At 40.4% G+C, this 23,929-nt stretch overlaps 1 protein-coding gene across 1 annotated transcript in view; it reads left to right on the top strand.

Annotated features, from left to right (window-relative positions):
* Positions 1-23,929, top strand: part of LOC120396575 (6-methylsalicylic acid synthase-like) — a 58,236-nt gene that overhangs the window by 19,959 nt on the left and 14,348 nt on the right. The window contains exon 5 of the mRNA XM_039521543.1: positions 21,393-21,591. Within this exon, the coding sequence (XP_039377477.1) occupies positions 21,393-21,591 (199 nt within the window). The remainder of the gene's footprint in view (positions 1-21,392; positions 21,592-23,929) is intronic.

Genomic DNA, 23,929 nt, shown 5'->3' with positions numbered 1-23,929 from the left:
CAGGACAGGATGCAGAGATAAAATTTTGAGACACCATTAATGATGGCTTTTTGGAGCAGCTAGTCCTGGGACCCCCCAAGGAGAGAGGCAATTCTTGATATAGTTCTAGGTGGCACAAGGATCTGGTTCAAGAGGTGAATATAGCGGAACCACTTGCTAATAGCAACCATAATGGAATTTAAAATAACATCCTTGTGGGGAGGGGAGAATACCAAAGAAGCCCACCACAGTAGCATTTAACTTCAAAAAGGAAACGACACAAAATGAGGAAGCTAAGTAAACAGAAATGAAAAGAAACAGTCACAAGACTGAAATGCCTGCAACTTGCCTGGAAACTGTGTAACACCATAAACTGTGTAAAAACACCACAATAAAGGCTCACGCTAAATGTATATTCCAAAGAATAAAAAAAAGTAAGAGGTCCCTTCTCCCCACCCCCCCAAAAAAGACACCATGGCTAAACAACATAGTAAAAGAGTCAAATAGAGTAAAAATGAATTCTTCGCTACCATCCCAAGTTAGAGGCAAAGAGGAATCGTTTAAAAATTGGAAGTCAAATCCTGCTGAAATAGAAAGGAGCATAAATTATGGCAATTATAGTATAAATGTATAATTAGGCAGGCAATAAAATAATTTGAAGAGCAACTTGCAAAAGACACAAAAACTAACAGCAAAAAATTTTTGTAAGCACATCTGAAGCGGGAAGTCTTCCAAACAATCAGTGTGGGGCCTGGACGATTGAGGTGTTAAAGGAGTACTCAGGGAAGAGAAGGCCATTGTGGAGAAGTTAAATGAATTATTTGCATCAGTCTTCACTACAGAAGACGTGAGAGAGATTCCCACACCTTATCCATTCTTATTAGGTGACAAATCTGGGGAACTGTCCGAGACTGAGGTGTCGGTAGAAGAGGTTTAGGAACAAATTGATAAATTACACAGTAAAAACTCATCAGCACCATATGATATTCATCCAAGAGTTCTGAACTCAAATATGAAATTTCAGAACAACTAACTGTGGTATGTAACCTACCACTAAGTCAGCCTCTGCACCAAATGACGGGAGGATAGAAAATATATCACTGATTTTTTTTAAAGGCTTCAGAGGCAATCCTGGCAATTACAGGCCAGTAAGCGCAACTTCAGTTCCAGGCAAATTGGTTGAAACTATAGTAAAGAACAGAATTATCAGATACATAGATGAACAAAATATGTTGAGGAATAATCAACATGGCTTTTGTAAAGAGAAATCATACCTCTCCTGTCTATTTGAATTTTTTGAGAGGGTCAACAAATATGTGGGCAAGAGGGATCAAGTAGATATAGCGTACTTGGACTTTCAAAAAGCTGGGTCCTGCACCAAAGGCTGTTAAGCAAAGTAAGCAGTCATGGGATAGGAGGGAAGGTCCTCTCATGGATCAGTAACTGGCAGGGGTGAGAGTAACTTAAAAGTCTTACTGGTCTGTGGGCCCAGCTCTGGGCCCCTGGGGCGGAGCCTCAGGTGAAAGGGGTGGGGCTTTAGGCAGAAGGGGTGGGGCATCAGGCAGAAGGGGCGAGTCTGCGGTCAGCCTCCCCCAGCCAGCCCTTCCACACTACCAGTCCGTGCCACCCAGGGCTCTGGTGGCAATTTAAAGGGCCCAGGACTGCTGCCGCATTAGCAGTGGCAGCGGCTGGGAGCTCCAGGCCCTTTTAAATCACTGGACCCTGAGGCAGCTGTCCCTTTTGCCCCACCCCCAGCAGCTGGGGGGAGGGCAAAAGGGAAAGTAATGTTAAAATGTTTCCGTGGCAGTGCTTTAACGCCAGCTGTGTACAGGCCTGTACTGGTGGCCACTTCTTACTGGTAAGCTGTACTGGCCCATACCAGCTCACTTTTACCTCTGGTAACTGGTCAAAAGACAGGAAAAAAAAAGTAGCAATAAATGGCCAGTTTTCAGAATGGCGAGTGGTAAATAGCGGTGTACTGGGACCAATGCTGTTCAACATACTCAGAAATGATCTGGAAAAGTAGTTAAACAGTGAGGTGCCAAGTTTGCAGATGATACATAATAACTCAAGATACTTGAGTCCAAAGCAGACGGCAAAGAGTTACAGAGATCTGTGATGGTCTATATTATTATATTCACTTCTCTAAAGGCAGATTTAATTTCTTTTTGTGTTCCACTTAAATCCAGAGGAGATTCTGGTACAATAGAATCCTCAACTCCTTTCTCAGCCAGCAAGCTGCCATTCTCAACAGATAATTGTTTGCAGGGATTCCCCTGCCCTTCACAGGCCTCCTCACTGACAACAGGCAAAGTAGAGGAATCAGATTTATACTTTCCCTAGGATCTGGTTATAAAACTTTGTAACATTAACCCGTTTAGACACAATGACAATGTTATTACCTAATACAATATCAGCGGGTAGCAAATTCCTAATGCTAACCACAATTTCACTTTAAAATCTTCCCACTCAAGGTGGATTTTAGCCAGTCACTGAAAATTCAGCTAAAACCAAAAGATTTATACTTCTGCCAGGCAATCTATCTTCATCTCTCACAAAACTTTCCATAACCAAAGTAACATGAGATGCCGTATTTCTCCAAACTCAATGCCATTTACCTTTGCACAGTCTCTCAAAGGTGGATAGGACTTCCTCAGTGCAGTCAGACTCATGATACATTGGGCAGGCTTCCATTCTCTGCTGTTGAAAGGGGATGTACCCACAGGCTGAGGCGGCTGTTCATTTTGCTGCTTCAGGACTTGCAGCTGCAGTGTGTGACTTTCCACTTATCTCTGGTGACTTTTTTCCTCAGCTGCCCACTGCTGTGTGTGTCTTTGGTGCACTTCCGTCTCCATCTCATCCAGAGGCATAGCGAGCGCCCTCCGTACCCTCCGACCGGAGGGGGACCCGCAAGGAAGGGGGCCCCTAAAAGTGGCAAAAAAAATGTAAGGTATAACTAGGTAAGTGACATTTATTGACGCTATTGCACAATCCATGTCGGTTTTACTGACAAAACCGTGAAGTCATTATGATACATCATAATGCTATTGGCTACATCAGTTGTCTGTCGGTCAGTTTCGAATTTTAGTTGGACCCATTCAAAAAATGTGTATTTGCGTTCATAATGGCGGTCGGCGGATAAATGTTATTAATTTAGTTGTTTAATTTTTTATCATTTGAAACGATTCGTTTCAAATGCAGAAGCGTGCTTTGTGATGTCTAAGGGAACGTATAAGAGCGGAGCTAGTAAACGAAAGGCAGCAAAAGATGCCGAGAAGGAACCTGAGAAAATTCCAAAGTTGTCAACGTATTTTGCGCTGCAATTCAACGTACAGGTACAGGCACATGAAACGGACAGTGCTAGCAGCGACGAATCGTATCCAGAAGTATCCAGAAGTGCTTCAAGTGAGGTCGAAGGTGAAGCCAGTTGTTCTACCAAACAAACTGTGACAGATATTCCAGCTGCTGCCGGGAAAGAAGTATCTGAATCTGAACCACTAACTGATGATCCAGGAGATTGGCCGTCTATAATATCGGACAGGCAAGTGTGTGACATTGTTGCACGTGGCCCACCGCAGCAGAATGAAAGTTACGAATTTCCATTTAACGAGGAAAGATGGAGGTTCACAATTACTCATTTCTATCGAACCATGGCAAATGGTGAGAAAATAAAACGTTCATGGTTAATGTACTCAGTTCAGAAAGATGCCATTTTTTGTTTTTGTTGTAAATTATTTGGCACTGGCGACATACCGCCACGTCATGGAACATCTGCTTGGAAAGCACTGTCAAAAAGACTTCAGCAGCATGAAACAGGCAAAGGTCATCAAGACTGTATGGTGAAATGGTTTGACCTTCGGTCAGGCATAGTAAACCGTACATCTATTGACCAACTCAAATTGCAGGCTTTTCTGAAAGAAAGAGATTTCTGGAGAAATGTTGTCAAATGCATGGTTGATGTCGTTATTTTCTTGTCCAAAAGAAACTTGGCATTTCGAGGAAGTAATGAAAAGCTCGGCGATCCTTCGAATGGCAACTTTTTGGGACTGTTTGAATTGCTTGCAAAGTATGATACTGTCCTCAGCGAACTTTTACAGAGGATTAAGAAGGCAGAGACATATGTTCAATACCTCAGTCCACAGATCCAAAACGAGCTGATTCAACTTGTTGCCAGTAACATTCAAGAGGCCAACATAGCGCAGCTTAAAAAAGCAAAATATTATTCAGTTATTTTGGACTGTACTCCCGACATGTCACATGAAGAACAGATGTCTGTGGTGTTACGCTTTGTTGAATGCAACGGTGAAGATGGTGTCAATATTCGTGAAGCGTTTGTTGGTTTTCTTAATGTTCATGATACAACTGGCGAGGGTTTATTGGAAGCGTTTCTTGAAAAGGCAAACAACTTAGGAATAGACATTGCTGACATGAGAGGCCAAGCTTATGATAACGGCGCAAATATGAGAGGAAAGAATAAAGGAGTTCAAGCCCGCATGCTAGAAATAAATGACCGTGCCTTGTATGTACCATGTGGAGCTCACACTTGGAATCTTGTGATCTCAGACGTGGCAAAGTCATCGAAATATGCCGTTGACTTTTTCGGTCTGATTAACAGAATATACGTTATCTTTTCTTCGTCACCTTCACGTTGGGATATACTTCAAGAACATATGCCAATATCTGTTAAAGGGTTATCGGACACTCATTGGGAGTCGAGAATTGATGCTGTGAAGCCATTGCGTTATCACCTTGAAGAATTGTGCAATGCTTTGTCATCTTTGAGAGAATATGTGCTCGAAAAGAAAGATGGCAATACAGCAACAGAAGCCGGTGCGCTTTTAGACCATGTTACTACGTGGCCTTTTGTTCTGACTGTGTACACGTGGTACGATATACTATTTCACGTCAATAAAACCAGCAAATTAATTCAGTCACCAGATGTGTCAATTGACGTACTGCAGGCAGAAGTTGGTGCTACAATGAAGTTTTTGGAAGACTATCGAAATACAGGATATAACTCTGTGGTCACAAATGCATGTGAAATAGCAGAGCATATGGGTATTGAGCAGGTGTTTCCAGAAACCAGGGTGCGACGTAAGAAGAGAATGTTTGATTATGAATGTGCTGATGATTCGAGTCGTCTTTCTGCCGAAGAAAAATTCAAATCACAGTTCTTTCTTGTTCTCACTGATCAGGCCATATCTTCTGTTTCGTCGCGATTTGACCAACTCGTGGAGTGGTATAAGTTGTTTGGATTTCCGTACAACGCTAACAGCCTGAAGCAGTGTCACAGAGAAAATGAACTGGAGAATCACAGCAAAAATTTTGAAAGAAAAATGGGAGACATTGATGCCAACGAACTCATAATGGAATTGAATCGTTTTATTTATGTCATCGAGAAAGAGAGAGGACTTGTCAGGGCAAACAATTTTTTAACGTACATATACAAGAACAGCCTTCAGGAGATATATCCGAATCTTTGCATTTGCATCAGAATTCTTCTGACCACACCAGTTACTGTCGCCGGTGCTGAAAGGAGCTTCAGCAGAATGAAACTGATCAAGAATATCCTGCGCTCAACCATGACAGATGACAGGCTTTCTGCGCTTGCAGTTATCTCAATCGAAAACAAGATTGCCAGATCTCTGGACTATGACGCATTGATTAACCAATTTGCGGAGAACAAGGCTCAAAAGAAGTGCTTTGCGTAAATACGGAATACATGTACACTGTAGGCCTATGTATACATAATATGAACCCTGTATATTGTATAAAATAAATACCGCATTCCAGTTTCTGCATTGTAAGGGGCCCCGGACATATGTTCGGAGGGGGCCACGTTCTTTGTTGCTACGGCCCTGATCTCATCAATTGCTTTCTTCTCCTTCATTTGGAGTTCCATCATTTTTATTTCATGTGCATGATGTTTCTTGGCTGTCAGGAGCTGCATTTGGATCATTTCTGCATCATTTGGGAAAGGGGAGGGGGAGAGGCGAGACTGGGACCCTGCTTTTTAGTCAAAATCCATTAGCAAAGTTCTCGGTTCCTGCTCTGAGATAGCCTTCTTAATAGGTATACCCCGTTCTTTTCATAATGTTTACGTTATTTTTTGTAAAGGATCTCATATGACTGTGATTGACTCATTGCAGCTAATCTTTAACCCTTAAAACTCTCAATATCAAATTTAAACTTTAAATAGCATTGGATTCCAATCTTAAGGCCCAGTTGATCTGTGGCATGTGAATCCTGCTGACTATTTCAGCTGTCATGGTGTCTGTTTTGTGGCTTATAACTGAGAGTGCCAAACTTAGATCAGACTGCCAGAAAACAGGGCAGACACCCCATACTGGTGGTATATTCCATAATTAGATTTCACCAAGGCAGTAACAAATGTGAACTCCTGGACTACTCTATTAGTCTCACTATGGAGCCACTCACAGTCCCCTTAGGCTTTCCAGTGCATCTTGCCACTCAGACAAGCTGAACTTCTGTGATGAAAGGTTATTAAAACCAAAAATCACTACATATTAGGTTACTTCCAGCCCCAAAGGGCCAGTCACTTATCCCAGGTCAATGGATGCTCTGGATCTCACACCAAAAACAACGCTGACAGCCAATCCTCTAGTAATCTAACTAAAGATATATTAGCTAAGAAAAAGAAATGAGAGTTATTGAGAGGTTAAAGTAGATAAAATACATAACAGGTGAGTCAGAGTTTATAAGTCCAAATGATGGCAATGATGTGGTATCTCCTAGTTTGCCATAGGTCTCTCTGAGTTGCCCAAAATGGATTTGGGGAACCTCTGTCTTGTATCTGGAATATCTGCTGACAACCTCCAAATGGATCAGAGATGCAGAATGTTCTCAGTACAGCATGGATCTGTAGCTCCCTCATTGTTGGGCACACAATGACCCACACTTTGAAGTCAACATGTTCCTTCAGTTACATTTCCAAGGCTCCAGTTTCCAAGAGGTAAACATAGTATTAACACAATGTGATAGCCAGAAACAATTCTTCATTAGTTTTCATGCAGTTTTACACATCAAGTAAATTCACACCTAAATACTAATGCCATTATTGTTCTAGGGTTAATTAAAAACAAGGATAGCAAGCACAGGAAACAGACAGTTGATACAATAACATTAGCATTTCCTTTTGCTCTATACTAACAAGTGAATTGGCTTGAATACACTATGACCTTTTAGCATTTCTTTGGTATTCACACACAAGTGAATTGCCTTATTGCTCTAATCTGAGCTGGTCTGCCAGCGTTGGAGTGATAGTAACCTGCTAGACAGCCTCACAGGGGGTTAACAGTGAGGTGGCAAAGTTTGAAGCTGATACAAAATTACTCAAGATAGTTGAATCCAAAGTAGACGGCGAAAAGTTACAAAAAGGGATCTCTGATGATCTATATCAGGGGTTCCCAAACTTGGTTCGCGGCTTGTTCAGGGTAGGTGCCTGGCGGGCTGCAAGACACTTTGTTTACCTGATCGTCCGCAGGTACGACCGCCTGCAGCTCCCAGTGCCCGCGGTTCGCCATTCCCGGCCAATGGGAGCTGCGGGAAGCGGTGGCCCAGCCCATGCCGCTTTCCGCATCTCCCATTGGCTGGGAATGGTGAACCATGGCCCCTGGGAGCTGCCGTACCTGCAGATGCTCAGGTAAATAAAGCGTCTCACAGCCCACCAGGGGCTTACCCTGAACAAGCCACGAACCAAATTTGAGAACCCCTGGTCTATACTATTATGTTTACCACTTTTACAAGACTATGATAAATTTTGTACAAAGTATGCCTTGTGAGGTATCATTCAAAATTTCTTAATCTGCTGAACATTATTATCCTGGTGAAACACGTGTATCAACATTGTATGCAAAGTTACAAGATTATACTGTATAACATTGTTCTAACATGCTCCAAGGTTAAGAAAAGCAGGCCCAAACCAGTTTTTCAGAGACAAAATCACAGGCAACCCAGCCATTCTCCAACAACGGGAAGGTGTAAACAAGAAATTTACATTTAATCACAGGGACAGTTCAAACCTCAGGTCCACAATAGACTGCACGTCACCATGACTCAGCAATGATGTTTTTAGCACAAGAAATTGAATTATAAAGAGGGGAGGAAAACACTTGATTTCACTCCTTCTCTCATCTTTGTGCTCATGACATCAAGGAATGCCTGAAGGACACTGAACTAAGGGCAAGGGGGTCTCATGCTGAAAGGCGATCCAGCCTTTGAAATTTACTTTAGCACATGGTGAGACAAAAACTTTTGCTTTTAAATTCACTTAGCTTGTTAAATTAGGAATTAGCTTGCGTTTTACTCTTTATTCGTTTCTTTTGTAACCAATCCTGACTTTTATGCATCATCATTTGTAATCACTTAAAATCTATCTTTCTGTAGTTAATAAACTTAGCTTATGGTTTTATCTTAACCAGTGTTTTTGGTTAAAGTGTGTGGAAAATTCCATTTGGGATAACAAGGTAGGTGCATTATCATTTTCCTTTGATGAAATGACAGACTTTCTATGAGCCTGTATAGTTCATAAGGGTATTGAGTAGTACACAATGCACATTTCTGGGAATTTGTGAGTTTCACCCTATATGTGATTTATGAGTGACTGGTCAGAGTGCTCATGAATTGAGCTGGGAGTGAATTTGCATGCTGAAGGCTGTGTGAACAGGCCAGGAGTGGATGTTCTGACTGAAAAGCAGTGTAAAAGGCACCTTTGGATAAAATGCTAATGGGACAGCACTATTCAACAGTCTGGATTGCACCCTGGGTAATGTCACAGGAGCTCACAAAACTGAATGTCTGGGCAACAAAATTGCAGCTGAAATTCAGCGTTGATAAATGCAAAGTAATGCACATTGGAAAACATCTATCCATACAAAATGATGGGATCTAAATGAGCTGTTACCACTCAAGAAAGAGATTTTGGAGTCGTTGTGGATAATTCTCTGAAAACCTCTGCTCAGTGTGAAGCAGCAGTCAAAAAAGCTAATCGAATGTTAGGAACCATTAGGAAAAGGATAGATAATCAGACAGGAAATGTGGTAATGCCACTATATAAATCCATGGTATGCTCACACCTTGAATACTGTGTGCAGTTTTGATTGCTCCATCTAAAAAAAGATATATTAGAAATGGAAAAGAATGATTAAACTTATGTAACACCTTCTATATGTAACACCTTCCAGATTAAAATGACTGTGACTATTCAGCTTGGAAAAGAAATGACTAAAGGGATGTGATAGAGGTATGTAAAATCATGAAGAGTGTGGAGAAAGTGAGTAGAGAAGTGTTGTTTACCCCTTCACATAACACAAGATCCAGGGTTGACTCAATGAAATTAATAGGCAGCAGATTTAAAAAACAAACAAAAGGAAGTACTTTTTCACACAGTGCACAGTCAACTTGTGGAATTCGTTGCAAGGGGATGTTGTGAAGGTGAAAGTTATAACTGGGATAAAAAAAATAGAAAAATCCATGGAGGCTATTAGCCAAGATGGTCAGGGATGCAACCTCATGTTCTTGGTGTCCCGAAGCCTCTGACTGGCCAGATGCTGGGACTGGATGACAGAGGATATCACTCAATTATCACTCGATAATTGCCCTGTTCCATTAATTTCCTCTGAAGTATCTGACATTGGCCACTATTAGACGACAGGATACTGGGCTAGATGGGCCATTGGTCTGACCCAATATGGCCATTCTTATGTTCTTAAGTGTTGTCAAGTAGAATTGCAGAATGGGGTATGTTACAAGATGAAGACACAAAGAACATGTGTTGTGGTGCCCAGAGACACAGGGTATGTCTACATGGGGATAAAATCCACATGGCATGGCAGTAGCTGGCCCAGATCAGCTGACTCAGGCTTGTGGTGCTCATGTTCTGGGACTGAAAACTGCTGTGGGGATGATCAGGCTCAAGTACGAACATCTACCCAGCAATTTTTCAGCCCTGTAGCCTGAGCCCTGTGAGCACAAGTCAGCTGATCCGGGCCATCCGTGGGCTGTTTATCCCCATGTATACATACTCACAGAGGCTTCAACTCCTGGATAAAAGCTCTGCCCAGACTGCCTGGAAATAAGGCATAAATTTTTAAGAGAGAGAGTAATTAACTATTGGAACAACTTACCGAGAGTTATGGTGGATTCTTCACCACTGAAAACTTTTAAATCAAGATTTGTTGGGGTTTTCTTCCTGAAAGATAAATTCTAGGCATTATGTTGGGGGAAGTTCTGTGTCTTCTGTTATGCAGGAGCTCAGACTAGATGATCACAATGCTTCCCTTCTGGCCTTAGATCTATGCATCTCTGAAAATCCTACTTAATACGTTGTTTCAAATGCTTTAGCTAATTTTCCTTCTTTTTCTGTATGTTTAATAAAAATTGGAAAAGATGTTTAACAGTGTGTTTGCCATGGTACTAAGCAGGCTGAGGTCTCTGTACTTGAAACCCTGAACCTTCTTTAATGTTGTACAGTGACAAGGTCATAATAATATCTATGACTCTCTGGGCCCATTTATTCCATTGAAATTAATACAACCTTGGTGCCTGACACACATTTGGAAACTGTCAAAATACAGTTCAAACATGGACAATATCATTATGTGGTAGAGAAGTTGACTACATTGCCTGAAAAATGTTAACTTTTTGCCATTTTGAATTTCCTCTCTAATGTGTCAATAATTGAATGATTTAGATTAGTTGCAGAAACAAGCTTTTATGCTTCAGTCTTGTACCACTGAAGTCAGTGAGAGGATCAGGCCTTTAGCCATTATCACTGTAGTCCTTATTTGTCTGGTTTACATTTCCTAGTTACTGGATATTCATTAATCACAAAACCGTTATAACTTTTAGTGTTCTTGTGAACATATGCAGATAGAACCATGATGCAAATTTAGTCAGAACTACATATGATCAGAGCACACTGATAGATTGTGGATTGTTAATTTTTCAGTGACGTTCACAGCCAGGCTGATCCTGTCTCCATTAAAATCAGTGGGAACTCTGACATTGAATTTTGACATGCAGGGCACATGTTCCTTGACCTTAGAAATACTGCTACAGCATTAATTACTTAGAAACGGTAATTTGCATGACTGTTTAAACAAATGACCCCAAATTCTGCTCACTTACACGTTATAAATCAGTAATGACTACTCTGTTCATTACAGTGAAGTTACTCAGATTCACACGTGTAACTGATAGCAGAATTTGGTTACAGTTTCATGGGTTTTGAGTGGTAACTTGAATTGTTTCTTCAAATATGTTCAGTATTTTCTTTTTTACTATTTTCCCTTTTTGGAAAGGATCCAATTGTAAGATGGGTCCTAAGTTAACAACATATACACTCAACAGTATATATATATATACAAGAACATATTTCCATTTCACATCAAAACAAAGGGGCTGAGATAGGTTTGGGTGGGTGGTGCAAAATCAGATGGGGAAGTGATGAAGAATCATATAGTAGTGAGGAACTGACTGAATCCATTAACCATTCACTTCTGGACATGCCAATATTTGTTGTTATTTTTAAAGGTGCAGAATTTTTAAAAAGAAATTATAGTACCATGTACTCGTTCATTAGCCCGTTCGTTTATAAGCCGACCCCCCAAGATGGTTAGGTAAAAGTAGCAAAAACTGTATGACTCTTTCATAAACCGACCCTATATTTCAGGGGTTGGCAAACTTTGGCTCCTGGCCCTTTAGGGTAAGCCACTAGCGGGCCTGGACGTTTTGTTTACCTGGAGCATTCACAGGCATGGAGCCCCTCAGCTCCCAGTGTCTGCGGTTTGCCGTTCCCAGCCAATGGGAGCGGCGAACTCTGGCCACAGGGAGCTGAGGGGCTCCATGCCTGCAGACGCTCCAGGTAAACAAAATAACAATGTATTAGATATTCAATTCAATGATTCCATAGAGTTTAAAATCATCAAATTTTGGTGTAGACCCATTTATAAGCCGACCCCCGCTCTTTGATGCGTCACTTTTTTGCCAAAAATATTCGGCTTATGAACGAGTACATATGGTATGTTTTTCAGTGCTAGCCGCATTCTAATAAAACACATTTTCAACTTTTAAAGAAGTTTTGTATTTGCAAATTTGAAAACAACTTAAAAATAGAAGCCACAAAATGAAACACAAAAAACAATTTCAATTGATATAGTATTTTTTCTTTAGGCATCAAAACTGCTATGAATGCAATGTGTCTTTAAATAATATCTGAGATTTATTGAGATAAAATGGCAGACAGTCTTGATCCATTACTTGGAAGACAGTTGTGCTTAGCTGATTTCTTAAGTTTAGAGCACATTGTGGGTTAGTGTAATGTGACGATAACATCTCCTGTTTAGGACAGTAATTACTGCAAAAGCACCATTTGATAGTACATTGACTTTATTATGTATTTCAGAAATCTGATACTTTAGCCACTGTAAAACATTAATTGCTCCATATTTACCAGTGTAAGAAATTACCACTTATAGCAAATGGTTTGAACTTCAGTCACGGGCACTGCCTATTCCAGTTATTAATTTGGTTTCCTGTTCCTTAAAGCATGTTAACATTTCTTTACCCCATTTTATTGAGGTTAATTGAATTTGAAACTTCTCAGAAGACTATATAAAGGCTTTCAAGAAAATCAGCATTTAACACCATTCAGAAGAAATGAAACAAGGTAAGAACAACATATGTCATTTAAGAGACAAGAATGCTATATAATTTGAAATATGTTATGTTTAATTGTGACTATTATTTTTCCATTGCAATTGTTCATACACTACATAGGTTCTAGTTTAACAATAACGATCAGTTATAAGTAGCTTTCTGTTAGTGTCTATACTAGACTTTCCAGCTTTAGCTTAAAAAGATATAACTTCATTGGATCAAAAAATTGAGGCCAGATTTTTATAGAATATTTTATAAACCAAAACCAACAAAATATTTGCCATTTCTATAATTGTCGGTCTCTCTCTGCTTCCTGGGAGAACATCTCCAGGCTTCATAAGGGGGCAATTTTTGAAAGAATACAAAGAAAATAATTTTTATAGACACATATAAAAACAGATTTTTACTTCTGGAGGGCCACATTCTGACCCCCTTCCTCAAGTTTGGTAACCCCTTACACCACAGTATTTGTGAGACTACTCAGCATGAGTGAGTGTACCAACTTTAAATGTTAGAAAAAAAGAACTATCAGAAACTGTAACTATAAACAACCTACAGGATCTAAAACATCACAGTCTGATCTCAGTTACACCAGTGTCAATTTAAAATAATTGCACTGCAGACAGTGACGTTTCTCTGGCTCTACACTGGTGTAACTGAGGTCAGAATCTGACCCCCAGAGTTTGAATGTCTTCATTACTAATTTTTTTTACTAGAAATGCAGTATTAACAGTTAAAACAAATTTATCTTTTGGGACAGATTTTCAAAAGCTGCACTCAGTGGCTCCCATTGAAAATCTGGCCACAAGCACAAAGACTAAAGGGGGTTAGTTTTCTGAAGATTGGACTGAATTCTACAAAACCATCAAAAGTGGATGGAAAGTATTCTTTTCTGCATCAGTCCAATTGATTGCATCCAAGGACAGTCATACCACCAGAAGATAGTTAATGCTTCTTCCTCTATGCTCTGGTAGCGCTGCTACTGAACTGGGACAAAGACAACTTCAGTATTTTCCAGTGCATTATGGGGAGTGTACCAGTGGGCACCTCTGAAGGGAAATGTTGAATTCTCACTCTACTGTTTCCCTCAGCATGCCCCCTTTTAGCCAACATTTCCCACTTTTGCGGCAGTAGTGGCCCTTTATTGCCGCCAGTATGAATGGAGGCACCACCTGTTATGGTGCACACTCACTCCCGTAGTGCCCCAGCACATCAGGGTGCAATGTTTCAGGGGTCTTAATCTCCAGTGCACCCTGTAGACCATCAGTCGCTGTGCGCAACTCAGCCGTCCACCTGAGAATTGTGTAGTTCAGATCCCTTTTGGCTCAAGAAAAACACAAGCTAATATCCAACAAAACAGCCTTTCCTTTGGGTTCTGTCTTTAATCTCCTATGTCAGCTAGTCTGAAGTTTTTCCCCCAGCTCCAGTATTGAGCACTCATCCCTCAGACTGCCTTCCTTGGGTGTCTGTTTACCTGCAGACTTCAGCTCAGGCCCCTTTACAGAAGTCCCTGTGAATCTTTCTTTCAGAAGGAACTGTCTCCCTTTGCGAGGCCCAGGTGTCCATTAAATTATCACTTGATGCCTCTTCCTGCCCCTCTGGCTGAAGAGCAACTAATTAACATTGAACTCAGGCAAGTTAATGGAGTGGATGATATGGGACTTGATCAATAAAGAATTAATGGAGGACAGTATAATTAATGGTAATTAAACTAACAGATCACTGATGCAGTGTGCCTGGATTGCTTGGTAAGTTGGTCATAAGAAACCAATATGGGTTTTAATACAGCTAAATGTGATATATACATCTAGGAACAAAGAATGTAGGCCATACTTACATGATAGGGGTCTTTATCTTGGGAAGCAATGATTCTGAAAAAGATTTGAGTGTAGTGGTGGATAATTATCTGAACATGAACTCTCAGTACTGCACTGTGGCCAAAGGGCCAAGTGTGATCCTTGGATGCATAAATAGGAGAATCTTAAGTAAGAGTGGAGAGATTGGTTTTCTGTATTTGGCACTGGTATGACTGCTACTGGAATTCTGTGTCCAGCTGTGGTGTCCGCAATTCAGGAAGGATGCGAATTAATTGGAGAGGATTCAGAGGAGAGCCATGAGAATGATTAAATGATTAGAAAATATTCCTGATAGTGATAGGCTTAAGGAGCTCAATTTACTGAGGTTAACAAAGAGAAGGTTACTGAATGACATGATCACAGTTTATAAGCACCTGCGTGGGGAACAAATATTTGGTAATAGGCTTTTCAATCTAGCAAAGAAACACGATCCAGTTGTTGGAAGTTGAAGCTAGACAAATTCCTACTGGAAATAAGAAATACATTTTTAAAAGTGAGGGTAATTAACCATTCGAACAATTTATTAAGGATCATGATGGATTCTCCATCACTAGTAATTTTAAGAACAAGATTGGATGTTTTTCTAAAAGATATGCTTTAGGAATTATTTTGGGGGGAGTTTTGTGGCCTGTGTTATAGAGGAGGTCAGACTAGATGATCACACCTTCTGGTACTGGAATCTATGAATTAATTATAGCACAGGTGCAATAAATGTAACTAATTGGCTATCAACACCTTTCTAGCCTGTAATGGGGTGAAACCCCATCACATGACCTCTTCATAATTTGTCACAACATGATTGGGTTGCTAATACTTTGGGGGATAGGATTAGAATTCAAAATCACCTTGACAAATTGAAGAATTGGTCAGACATCAACAAGATGAAATTCAATAAAGGCAAAAGTACTACACTTCAGAAGAAGAAATAAAATGTGAAACTACACAATGGAGAATAATTAGCTAGGCAGTAGTACCTCTGAAAAGGATCTGGGGCTATAGTGGATCACACATTGAATATGAGTCAACAGTGTGATACAGTTGCAAAGAAGTCCACTATCAAACAGACTGAGATAGTAGCAGTCTGGTCACCATTTGGGAGTATGAATCTCACACAACCCACACAGAATGCTCGAGATTAATCAAGCATTGTCTGGATGTGTGTGATTATGGCAAGTTCAACTTCTGCAAGAATATTTATTTAATGAGAGAAATATACTTTCATTTGAATTATGTGATATCTAAAAGTGTATTTTGCAGTTCAAGAATAGATTTGAAAAAATGACGGCAACTGGAGATGAAATTGCCATAGTGGGGATAGGATGCAATTTTCCCGGAGGTAAGTTTTGAATAAATACAAATCACAATACTGATAGAGTATCAAAGAGTGCTATCATTCAATCTTCTCTTTGTTTTACTATGTGATAAGATGTTTACAGTAAGTTTGCGCTACTGTGCAATATGTAGTAATATCATATGGAAGGGATTGCATTATTAGTAAGTTCAAGCTACAAAATGAGGATCTGGGTTTAGATTTGGAACACTCCCCGATGTTTTAAGTTCAGAGAAGACATTTGTAAGTTAATAGTGAAAGTCTCACTGCTTTAGGAAGTAGTGTGACTGACTGTGTCACTTCCTGCTTATGACAAATAAAGGACTTGATCCAAAGCCCATTGAAGTTCCCAGGAATTCTCCCATTTACTTTATTGGCTTTGATTAGGCCCAAAGCATTAATTTCCGTGTGACTACAGTAATCTTACTGTATCTATAGTAAGTTTGTGCTGCCGTGCAGTATGTAGTAATATCTAGTAATATCTAGTCCTGGGGGAATTCTGCACCACTGCAGACATGTATAATTAGTATGCTGCAAATACCATACTTTTTTTCCCTGCAGAAAGTAACTTCTGCTGGAAAGTTGCTGCAGTTCTGCCTTTTGCCCACCAGGGGCCGCTGTGTCACTAAAACAGAACAGCTGCTCCCACGTGGAAGCAGACTCAGCTGTCAATGGGGAAAGGAAGAGGTTGCCTGCCTGGCAGAACCACGCCTTTGGGGCCAGGTTAGGAGACAGGGGGATAGACACCGTGGGGCACAGAGAGACATGAAGATGGGGGAGGGGGTTCAGGGACACGGGGATGAGGAAAGGGGGCTGGCTGGGTGGCACAGGGGCACATGGGGAGGGCGTGCAGGGACACATGGGGGTAGCTGAGTGGGGTGCAGGGACATATGGGGATGGGGGGAGTAGGTGACTCAATGGGGGTGGAGGGACACATGGGGACAGGGGAAGATGTGCCTGACTGAATGGGAGAGCCTAGAGGTCAGCCAGGGTCTGTATGGGAGAGGCTCCCTAACAATCCTTCCCCACCCCACAAAAAACCTGTTCCATATTTCTCCCACCCACACCCAACAACCCACCAGGTTCACTCCCAGACTCCATCCCTCTCCCTCAGCTCCTCCATTACCGTTGACTCCCCCAAGCTTTTGCACTGCTTCTGAGGGGAGTGGAAAATATGGTTTTGTATTGTAGTTCAAATGAATTACTCAAAATTCTGTATTTATATGCCTAGTAAGGAATCTGACAAAAACCCATTTCCTGAATCTTTTTCAGTGTCCATATTGTTACAGACATATTTGCTGACAGGTATTTTGAAATAAATTACCAAGCTAATTGAAACTGCTGTGATTATATTGTGTTATTTTGACAAATAAAATATGCAGAATTTTGCAGAATTTTAAAATATTGTGTGCAGAATTTTTAATTTTTTGGAGCAGAATTCCCCCAGGAGGAATGTCATATGGAAAGGAATGCATTGTTAGTAGGTTCAAACTACTAAATGAGGATCTGAGTTTAGATTTAGAACACTCCCTGATGTTTTAAGTTCAGAGAAGACATTTGTAAGTGAATACTGTAAGTCTCACTGCTCCGGGAAGTAGTATGGCTGTCTGTGTCACTTCCTGCTTATGACAAATAAAGGACTTGATCGAAAGCCCATTGAAGTTACCAGGAATTCTCCCATTGACTTTATTGGCTTTGATTAGGCTCAAAGCATTAACCTCTGACTACATTCCTCCCTGTGCTCCTGACTTCTGCTTCCATAACAACACGATGGGGCCCAATCTCTACTAATTGCTTCTTCACACCGATAAACGTGAGGCAGTTTTTCATTGCTTTGAGATTTAGAGCAAAGCTAACTCAAAATGTTATTTAAGAACAGCTTGTAAAACTCATGAGTTTTTTAACATGACTGTCAAGAGTTCAGTTCAGAGGTCTGTGTAGCTTTAAAGCTTGGCTCTTTCACCATCAGAAGTTGGTCCAATAAAATATGTTATCTCACCCACCTTATCTCTCGGATATCCTGGGACCGTCACAGTTACAACATCATTGCAAACAACTGTTCACATGGAGTAAAAAGTGGGGTCATTTGTAGGCTATAGGCCATATTGAGACCTGAGGTAAGCAGGTTCAACTCCATAAAGATCCATGCTTTATTCCGAGTCTGCATTTTGCTCTAATCTGCTAAATGAAAAGATGGTGGTGATATTATTCGGTAGCTGTTATAGGAACATAAATACTCCTAAAAATCTGAGACTACTAGACAAGGTAATGCAGCAGTAGCCAAGAAGTATGTGTCAGCTTTCAGATGTGGCTGTTTGATTACATATGATCACGGTTTGCCATTATTTTCTCTCTCATACACAAACTGTTCTGGCAACTTGAGAACTTTATGGACTTTATCAGAATTCTGTGCATGCATACATTCTAAAACAGGATTTTCTTTTTAACATTCTGTTTATTCTGCTTTCATTATTACCCATAGACTATTTCTGTAGTAGCTGTAGGTTATATTTCCCATACGGGACTTGCAAACTAGTCATTCTTCCTTAAATGACATGCACTGGCCCATCCCATTATATGAACCTGAATTAGAACCACGGACATAAAAATTAGATACAGTTTAAACAAACATACATAATCCATGCCAAAGAATCAGGCTTAAAAATCTGGTTTTGAAAAAAATACTAATTCGGAGCCAAATTTACCTTGATTGAGGTTGGAGAAGATAATGCTGCCTGCTTCTTCTTTATAATGTCATCTGAAAGTGAGAATAGGCATTCGCGTGGCATTGTTTTAGCCGGCGTCATAAGATATTTACATGTGAAATGCGCTGAAGATTCGTATGTCCCTTCATGCTTCAACCACCATTCCAGAGGTCATGCCTCCATGCTGATGATGGGTTCTGCTTGATAACGATCCAAAGCAGTGCACACAGATTCATGTTCATTTTCATCATCTGAGTCAGATGCCACCAACACAAGGTTGATATTTTTTGGTGGTTCGGGTTCTATAGTTTCTGCATTGGAGTGTGGCTCTTTTAAGACTTCTGAAAGCATGCTCCACACCTTGTCCCTCTCAGCTTTAGGAAGGCACTTCAGATTCTTAAACCTTGGGTAAAGTGATATAGCTGTCTGTGGTACTTTCTTTGCATTTCATCAGACTTGCAGTGAAAGAGTTCTTAAATCAAATGACACATTCTGGGTCGTCACGTGCGACTGCCATAACACAAAATATATGGCAGAATGCAGGTAAAAGCACAGAGCAGGAGACATTCAATTCTCCCCCTAGAAGTTCAGTCAAAAATTTAATTAACGTAATTTTTTTAAGGAGTGTTATCAACATAGAAGCATATTCTATTATTGTTTAGCAGTGTGATTAAGACTACAATTAATTGTGATTAATTGTTTTGTTAGTTAATCACTTGAATTAACTGCGATTAATTGACAGCCCTAGTAAATTCCTAAGTTTAAAAAAAAAAACTTAAAAAAATGAAAGAAATCCAAATTTCATTGGGTAGAAAGATCCTGACCCCCCACATGGATCATCATCAGGGCAGGGATCTTTAGTTCTGCAGCACAGTCCTTCACCAGTTGAGTTAATTAAGTACCTGAGAGCACTAGAAGGTTGGTATCTTCTAGGTGGACTTGTCACTACTGGGGGATGAGACATACACACTTTGCCAGTGGGTTTCACGCAATTTGCTAGACAGCACAATAATGTTAAGACTCAGGAGTAATAGGTTCAAATCCCAGTTTCTTTAGGGGAATGTTCTTTAGTGGTTATGGTTCTCCTCTCCCTGTCCCATTCTGTTCCTGTCCCCCACTCCCAGTTTGTGTCTCCTCCCCTTTTTCTATCCCCCCTGGCTCCTGCATGTCAACTCCCCTTCCCCCACACAGCTCCTTCTTTCCTCACCTCTATCCTCTCATCCCTGGCTCCTGCACCCCCTTTTGTTCCTTTCTTCCTCATCTTCTGACCCCAACTTCTCCTGCCCCTGTCCCCCCACTCCCAGCTCTTAACTCCCTTCCTTCCCTGTCCTCCACCTCTTCCACCCCCAATTCCCATTCCTCTGCATTCAAATCACACACTGGGAGCACTGAGCACAGAGGAAAGACAGTCTCCTTACAGGTCTGCAGCAGCCAGAAGCAGGAATTCCATGGAAAGTTCTGCTCCTCCTTGCATCCCCTGGCCGGCGCATGCTCAGTCACTCAGCAGGGATAGTGCATATGTCAGGGGTGGCCAAACTGTGGCTCGTGAGCCACGTGTGGCTCTTTTACAATTAAAGTGCAGCTCGCGGAGCCCCCCTGCCCCATTCTCCACTTACCAGACTTGGGGGAGGGGGGCCTTGGGACCTCTACCTTGCAGCAGGGTGGTGGGCCTTCAACCCTGCGGGGTGCCCCTGCCAGGGCTCCGGCTCTTGAACTTCTAAAGATTGTCATATGCGTCTCGGAGGGTCATTAAGTTTGGTCACCCCTGGCATATGCAGTCTGATCAGCACATGAAGGGGGTGGAACATGCTCAGTGCAGATGAGATGGAACCTTCAGAGAATTTAGTTGCCAAATTCTAACAAACTCCTACTGAGCATATGCAAACTGAGATTTTTCAGAAGCTTATAACTTGGTCAAGTTTGGGCAGATCCCTAAGTATAAGACAAGAAACAACAGATGGATACAGACAGACAGGGGAGTAAAAGGAAACAGTGAGACAATATTAATCAGGATGCTAGGTTGTGGTCTTAGCACACCAGCAGCCTAAGCAAAAAACAATATGGACAAAGTTATAAATAACTGACAATAGGATTTACAATGGGAAGTGTCACTAGAGGAGTCACTATCTGTGCAGCCTATCATTTTATTAGCTCTCAACAGATGGAAAGCACCATGCAGTAAGTGAAAAGACAACTAAACCCTTTATAGATCATCTCTATGCAACTGCAGCTCTATTTCTGGGAAGATAAAACTTGGCCTCTACCCCCAATAAAACACCAATTACCTATATTTATAGAAACAAACCAGACAGTGTAACCTAGTATATGAACGTAAAACTTACCTTTGAAAAGAACAAATACTGTACATTATAAGGAACAATGACAGGCCACATCACAACAGTTTTACATCTGGGTAAACGCTGATGACTTCAATGAAGTTAACTTACATCAACACAACAGTGGACAGGATTACACATACTGTGATGCAGGAAAGCAGGTAGTTTGTGCACACTGATAAATATTGAATTGTGATCAGTATATATTGTATATGCTTCATGGCAGACGTGAATGTCTCTGACGCCATTAATAGCTTGGAAAATAGCTAGGTCATTAATAGCTATGAAAAATATCCCAATGCTTCTCAAAATGGAGACAACAGGATTTTGTGGGGTTTGCTTTTTTGTTTTGTAATTTTGTAAATACTCGGAGTGCAAGAAGTAATTCCTTGTCACTGGAGAATTTTCATTTCCTTATCTCCAGTCATTTTTTAAAAAAAGACAATATAATATTTTACTTTTACAAGGTAGATCTTGAAGGGTTTCTATGTTGGTATGTGCTGTTGAGGGGGAAAAACATTTAATCCTGTTTTAAAAACTATTGATGCAACAGGTGAAGGAATCGACAATTTCTGGCAAGTACTAGTGGAGGGAAGAAACTGTACCGTAGAAATAACCCCAGAAAGATTCAATACCAGAGAATGGTATGATCCAGATGATACCAAACCAGGAAAAATATGCACGACGCGAGCTGCACTTATTGATGGGTAAGCCTGTTTCTATGTTCCTAAACCATTGGTCAAATTTCTTACATTAGATGTTAAAGTGTAATCCTGTTCCCAGTGAAGTGATTAGCACTGGCTTGAGAAGAGCTACCAAAATTTACACCATCTGAGAATCTGGCCCCTTGTTCATAAGATGAGCTGGTCGAAACTCAGAATTTCCATTCCACAGGAAATTCTGACATTTCAAAATGTCTCAAATTCTGAAATCTTCTGTTTTGGAAAAGTCAAACTGTTTCCATTCATGTTTTTTCTAAAAAAACAACCAACCAACCAACCAAAAAAAAACAAAAAACCACAGGGCAGTGGAGCGTGACTCTGTGGGACACCTAGGAATCCTCTGCCTGGGTTCTATTGGAACTTCATTGATACCAAACTGTCTCTGCAGATCATTTTGATTTTCACAAATCAGCAAATTCTGACTAAAAATGTGTCACTGGAATTTGTCTCACCACTTTTATTGTGAAACCTGACAGTGCTATATCCATATCTAATGTATATCTACAGTTATATATATATTATTATTATTTATAAATGTGAATAATAATCTTATTTCCCTAGATTAATGGTATAACATTTAAAAAATATTTTTCTCTTAATATTTGTTTTCTTCCATTATTTATTTCAATTCTTTATATAGTTTTTTTTTCAGTGAATCCCTCTGGCTATTTGGTAAATATACTGTTGTAAAGGTAAATATTTTTGGAGGGAGTGCGTAACAGATAAAAGAACAACATAAGAACAGCCATGCTGGGTCAAACCAACGATTAATCTAGCCCAGTATCCTGTCTTCTGACAGTGGCTGGTGCCAGATGCTTCAGAGGGAATGAACAGAACAGGACAAATTTCAACCAGAACTGCACATAGTATTCAAGGTGTGAGCATACCATGGATTTATATATCAGAGGGGTAGCCATGTTAGTCTGGTTCTGTAGAAGCAGCAAAGAATCCTGTGGCACCTTATAGACTAACAGACGTTTTGCAGCATGAGCTTTCGTGGGTGAATATATATATATATATATAGTGGCATTATGATATTTCTTGTCAATATTTTTCCCTTTCCTAATGGATCCTAACTTTCTGTTATTTTTTTTTTACTGCTGCTGCACATTGAGCGGATGTTTTCAGAGAACTATTCATGATAACTTCAAGATCTCTTTCTTGAGTGGTAACACCTACTTTAGACTCCATCATTTTGTATGTATAGTTGGGAATATGTTTTCTAATGTGCATTACTTTGCACTAATCAACATTGAATTTCACCTGCCATTTTGTTGTCCAGTTTTGTGAGACCTCCTTTGTAATTCTTCAGACAGCTTTGTACTCAGGTATCTTGAGTAATTTTGTATTGTCTGCAAACTTTGCCACCTCACTGTTTATCCCCTTTTATAGCTCATTTATGTATATATTGAGCAGCATAGGTCTCCGTACATATCCTTGGGGACCCCGATATTTACCTCTTTCCACTATGAAAACTGACCCTTTAGTCTTAACCTTTGTTTCCTATCTTTTAACGAATTACTGATACTTATTCCATGACTTCTTACTTTGCTTAAGAGCCTTTGGTGTGAGATCTTGTCAAAGGGTTTCTGGCTCATCCTTGTCCACTTCCTAGTAAACTCCCGCAAAGAATTATAATAAATTGATGAGGCATGATTTCCCTTTACAAAAGCCAGGCTCAATCTTTCCCAACATACCGGGTTCATCTATGTGTCTGATAATTTTGTCCTTTTCTATATTTTCAACCAAGTTGCCTGATACTGAAGTTAAGCTTAGTGGCCTTTAATTTCCAGGATCACCTCTAGAGCCTTTTTTTAAAAAGCAGCATTCTGTTTCCTGTCCTCCAGTCATCTGATACAGAAGCTCATTTAAGCAATAGGTTATGTACCAAAGTTAGTAGTTCTGCAATTTCATATTTGGGTTATTTCAGAACTCCTGGGTGAATACCATCTGATCCTGGTGACTTATTACTTTCTAATTTATCAGTTTGTTCCAAACCCTCCTCTTCTGACGCCTCAATCTGGGACAGTTCCTCAGATTTGTCACTTAAAAAGAATGGCTCAGGTGTGGGACTCTCCCTCACATCCTCTGCCGTGAAGATCAATGCAAAGAATTAATTTAACTTCTCCACAATGGTCTTGTCTTCTTTTAATGCTCCTTTAGCACCTTAATCATCCAGTGGCCCCACTGATTGTTTTGCAGGCTTCCTGCTTCTGATGCACTTAAAATTTTTTTTTGATGTCAGTTTTTGTGTCTTTTGCTAGTTGCTCTTCAAATTCTTTTTTGGCCTGCCTCATTATACTTTTACTTGACTTGCCAGTGT

Source organism: Mauremys reevesii, linkage group 2 (genome assembly GCF_016161935.1).
Source record: "Mauremys reevesii isolate NIE-2019 linkage group 2, ASM1616193v1, whole genome shotgun sequence".
NCBI classification, from domain to species: Eukaryota; Metazoa; Chordata; order Testudines; family Geoemydidae; genus Mauremys; species Mauremys reevesii.
The sequence above is the reverse complement of the archived record's forward strand: the minus strand, read 5'-3'. Positions and strand labels throughout refer to the sequence as shown.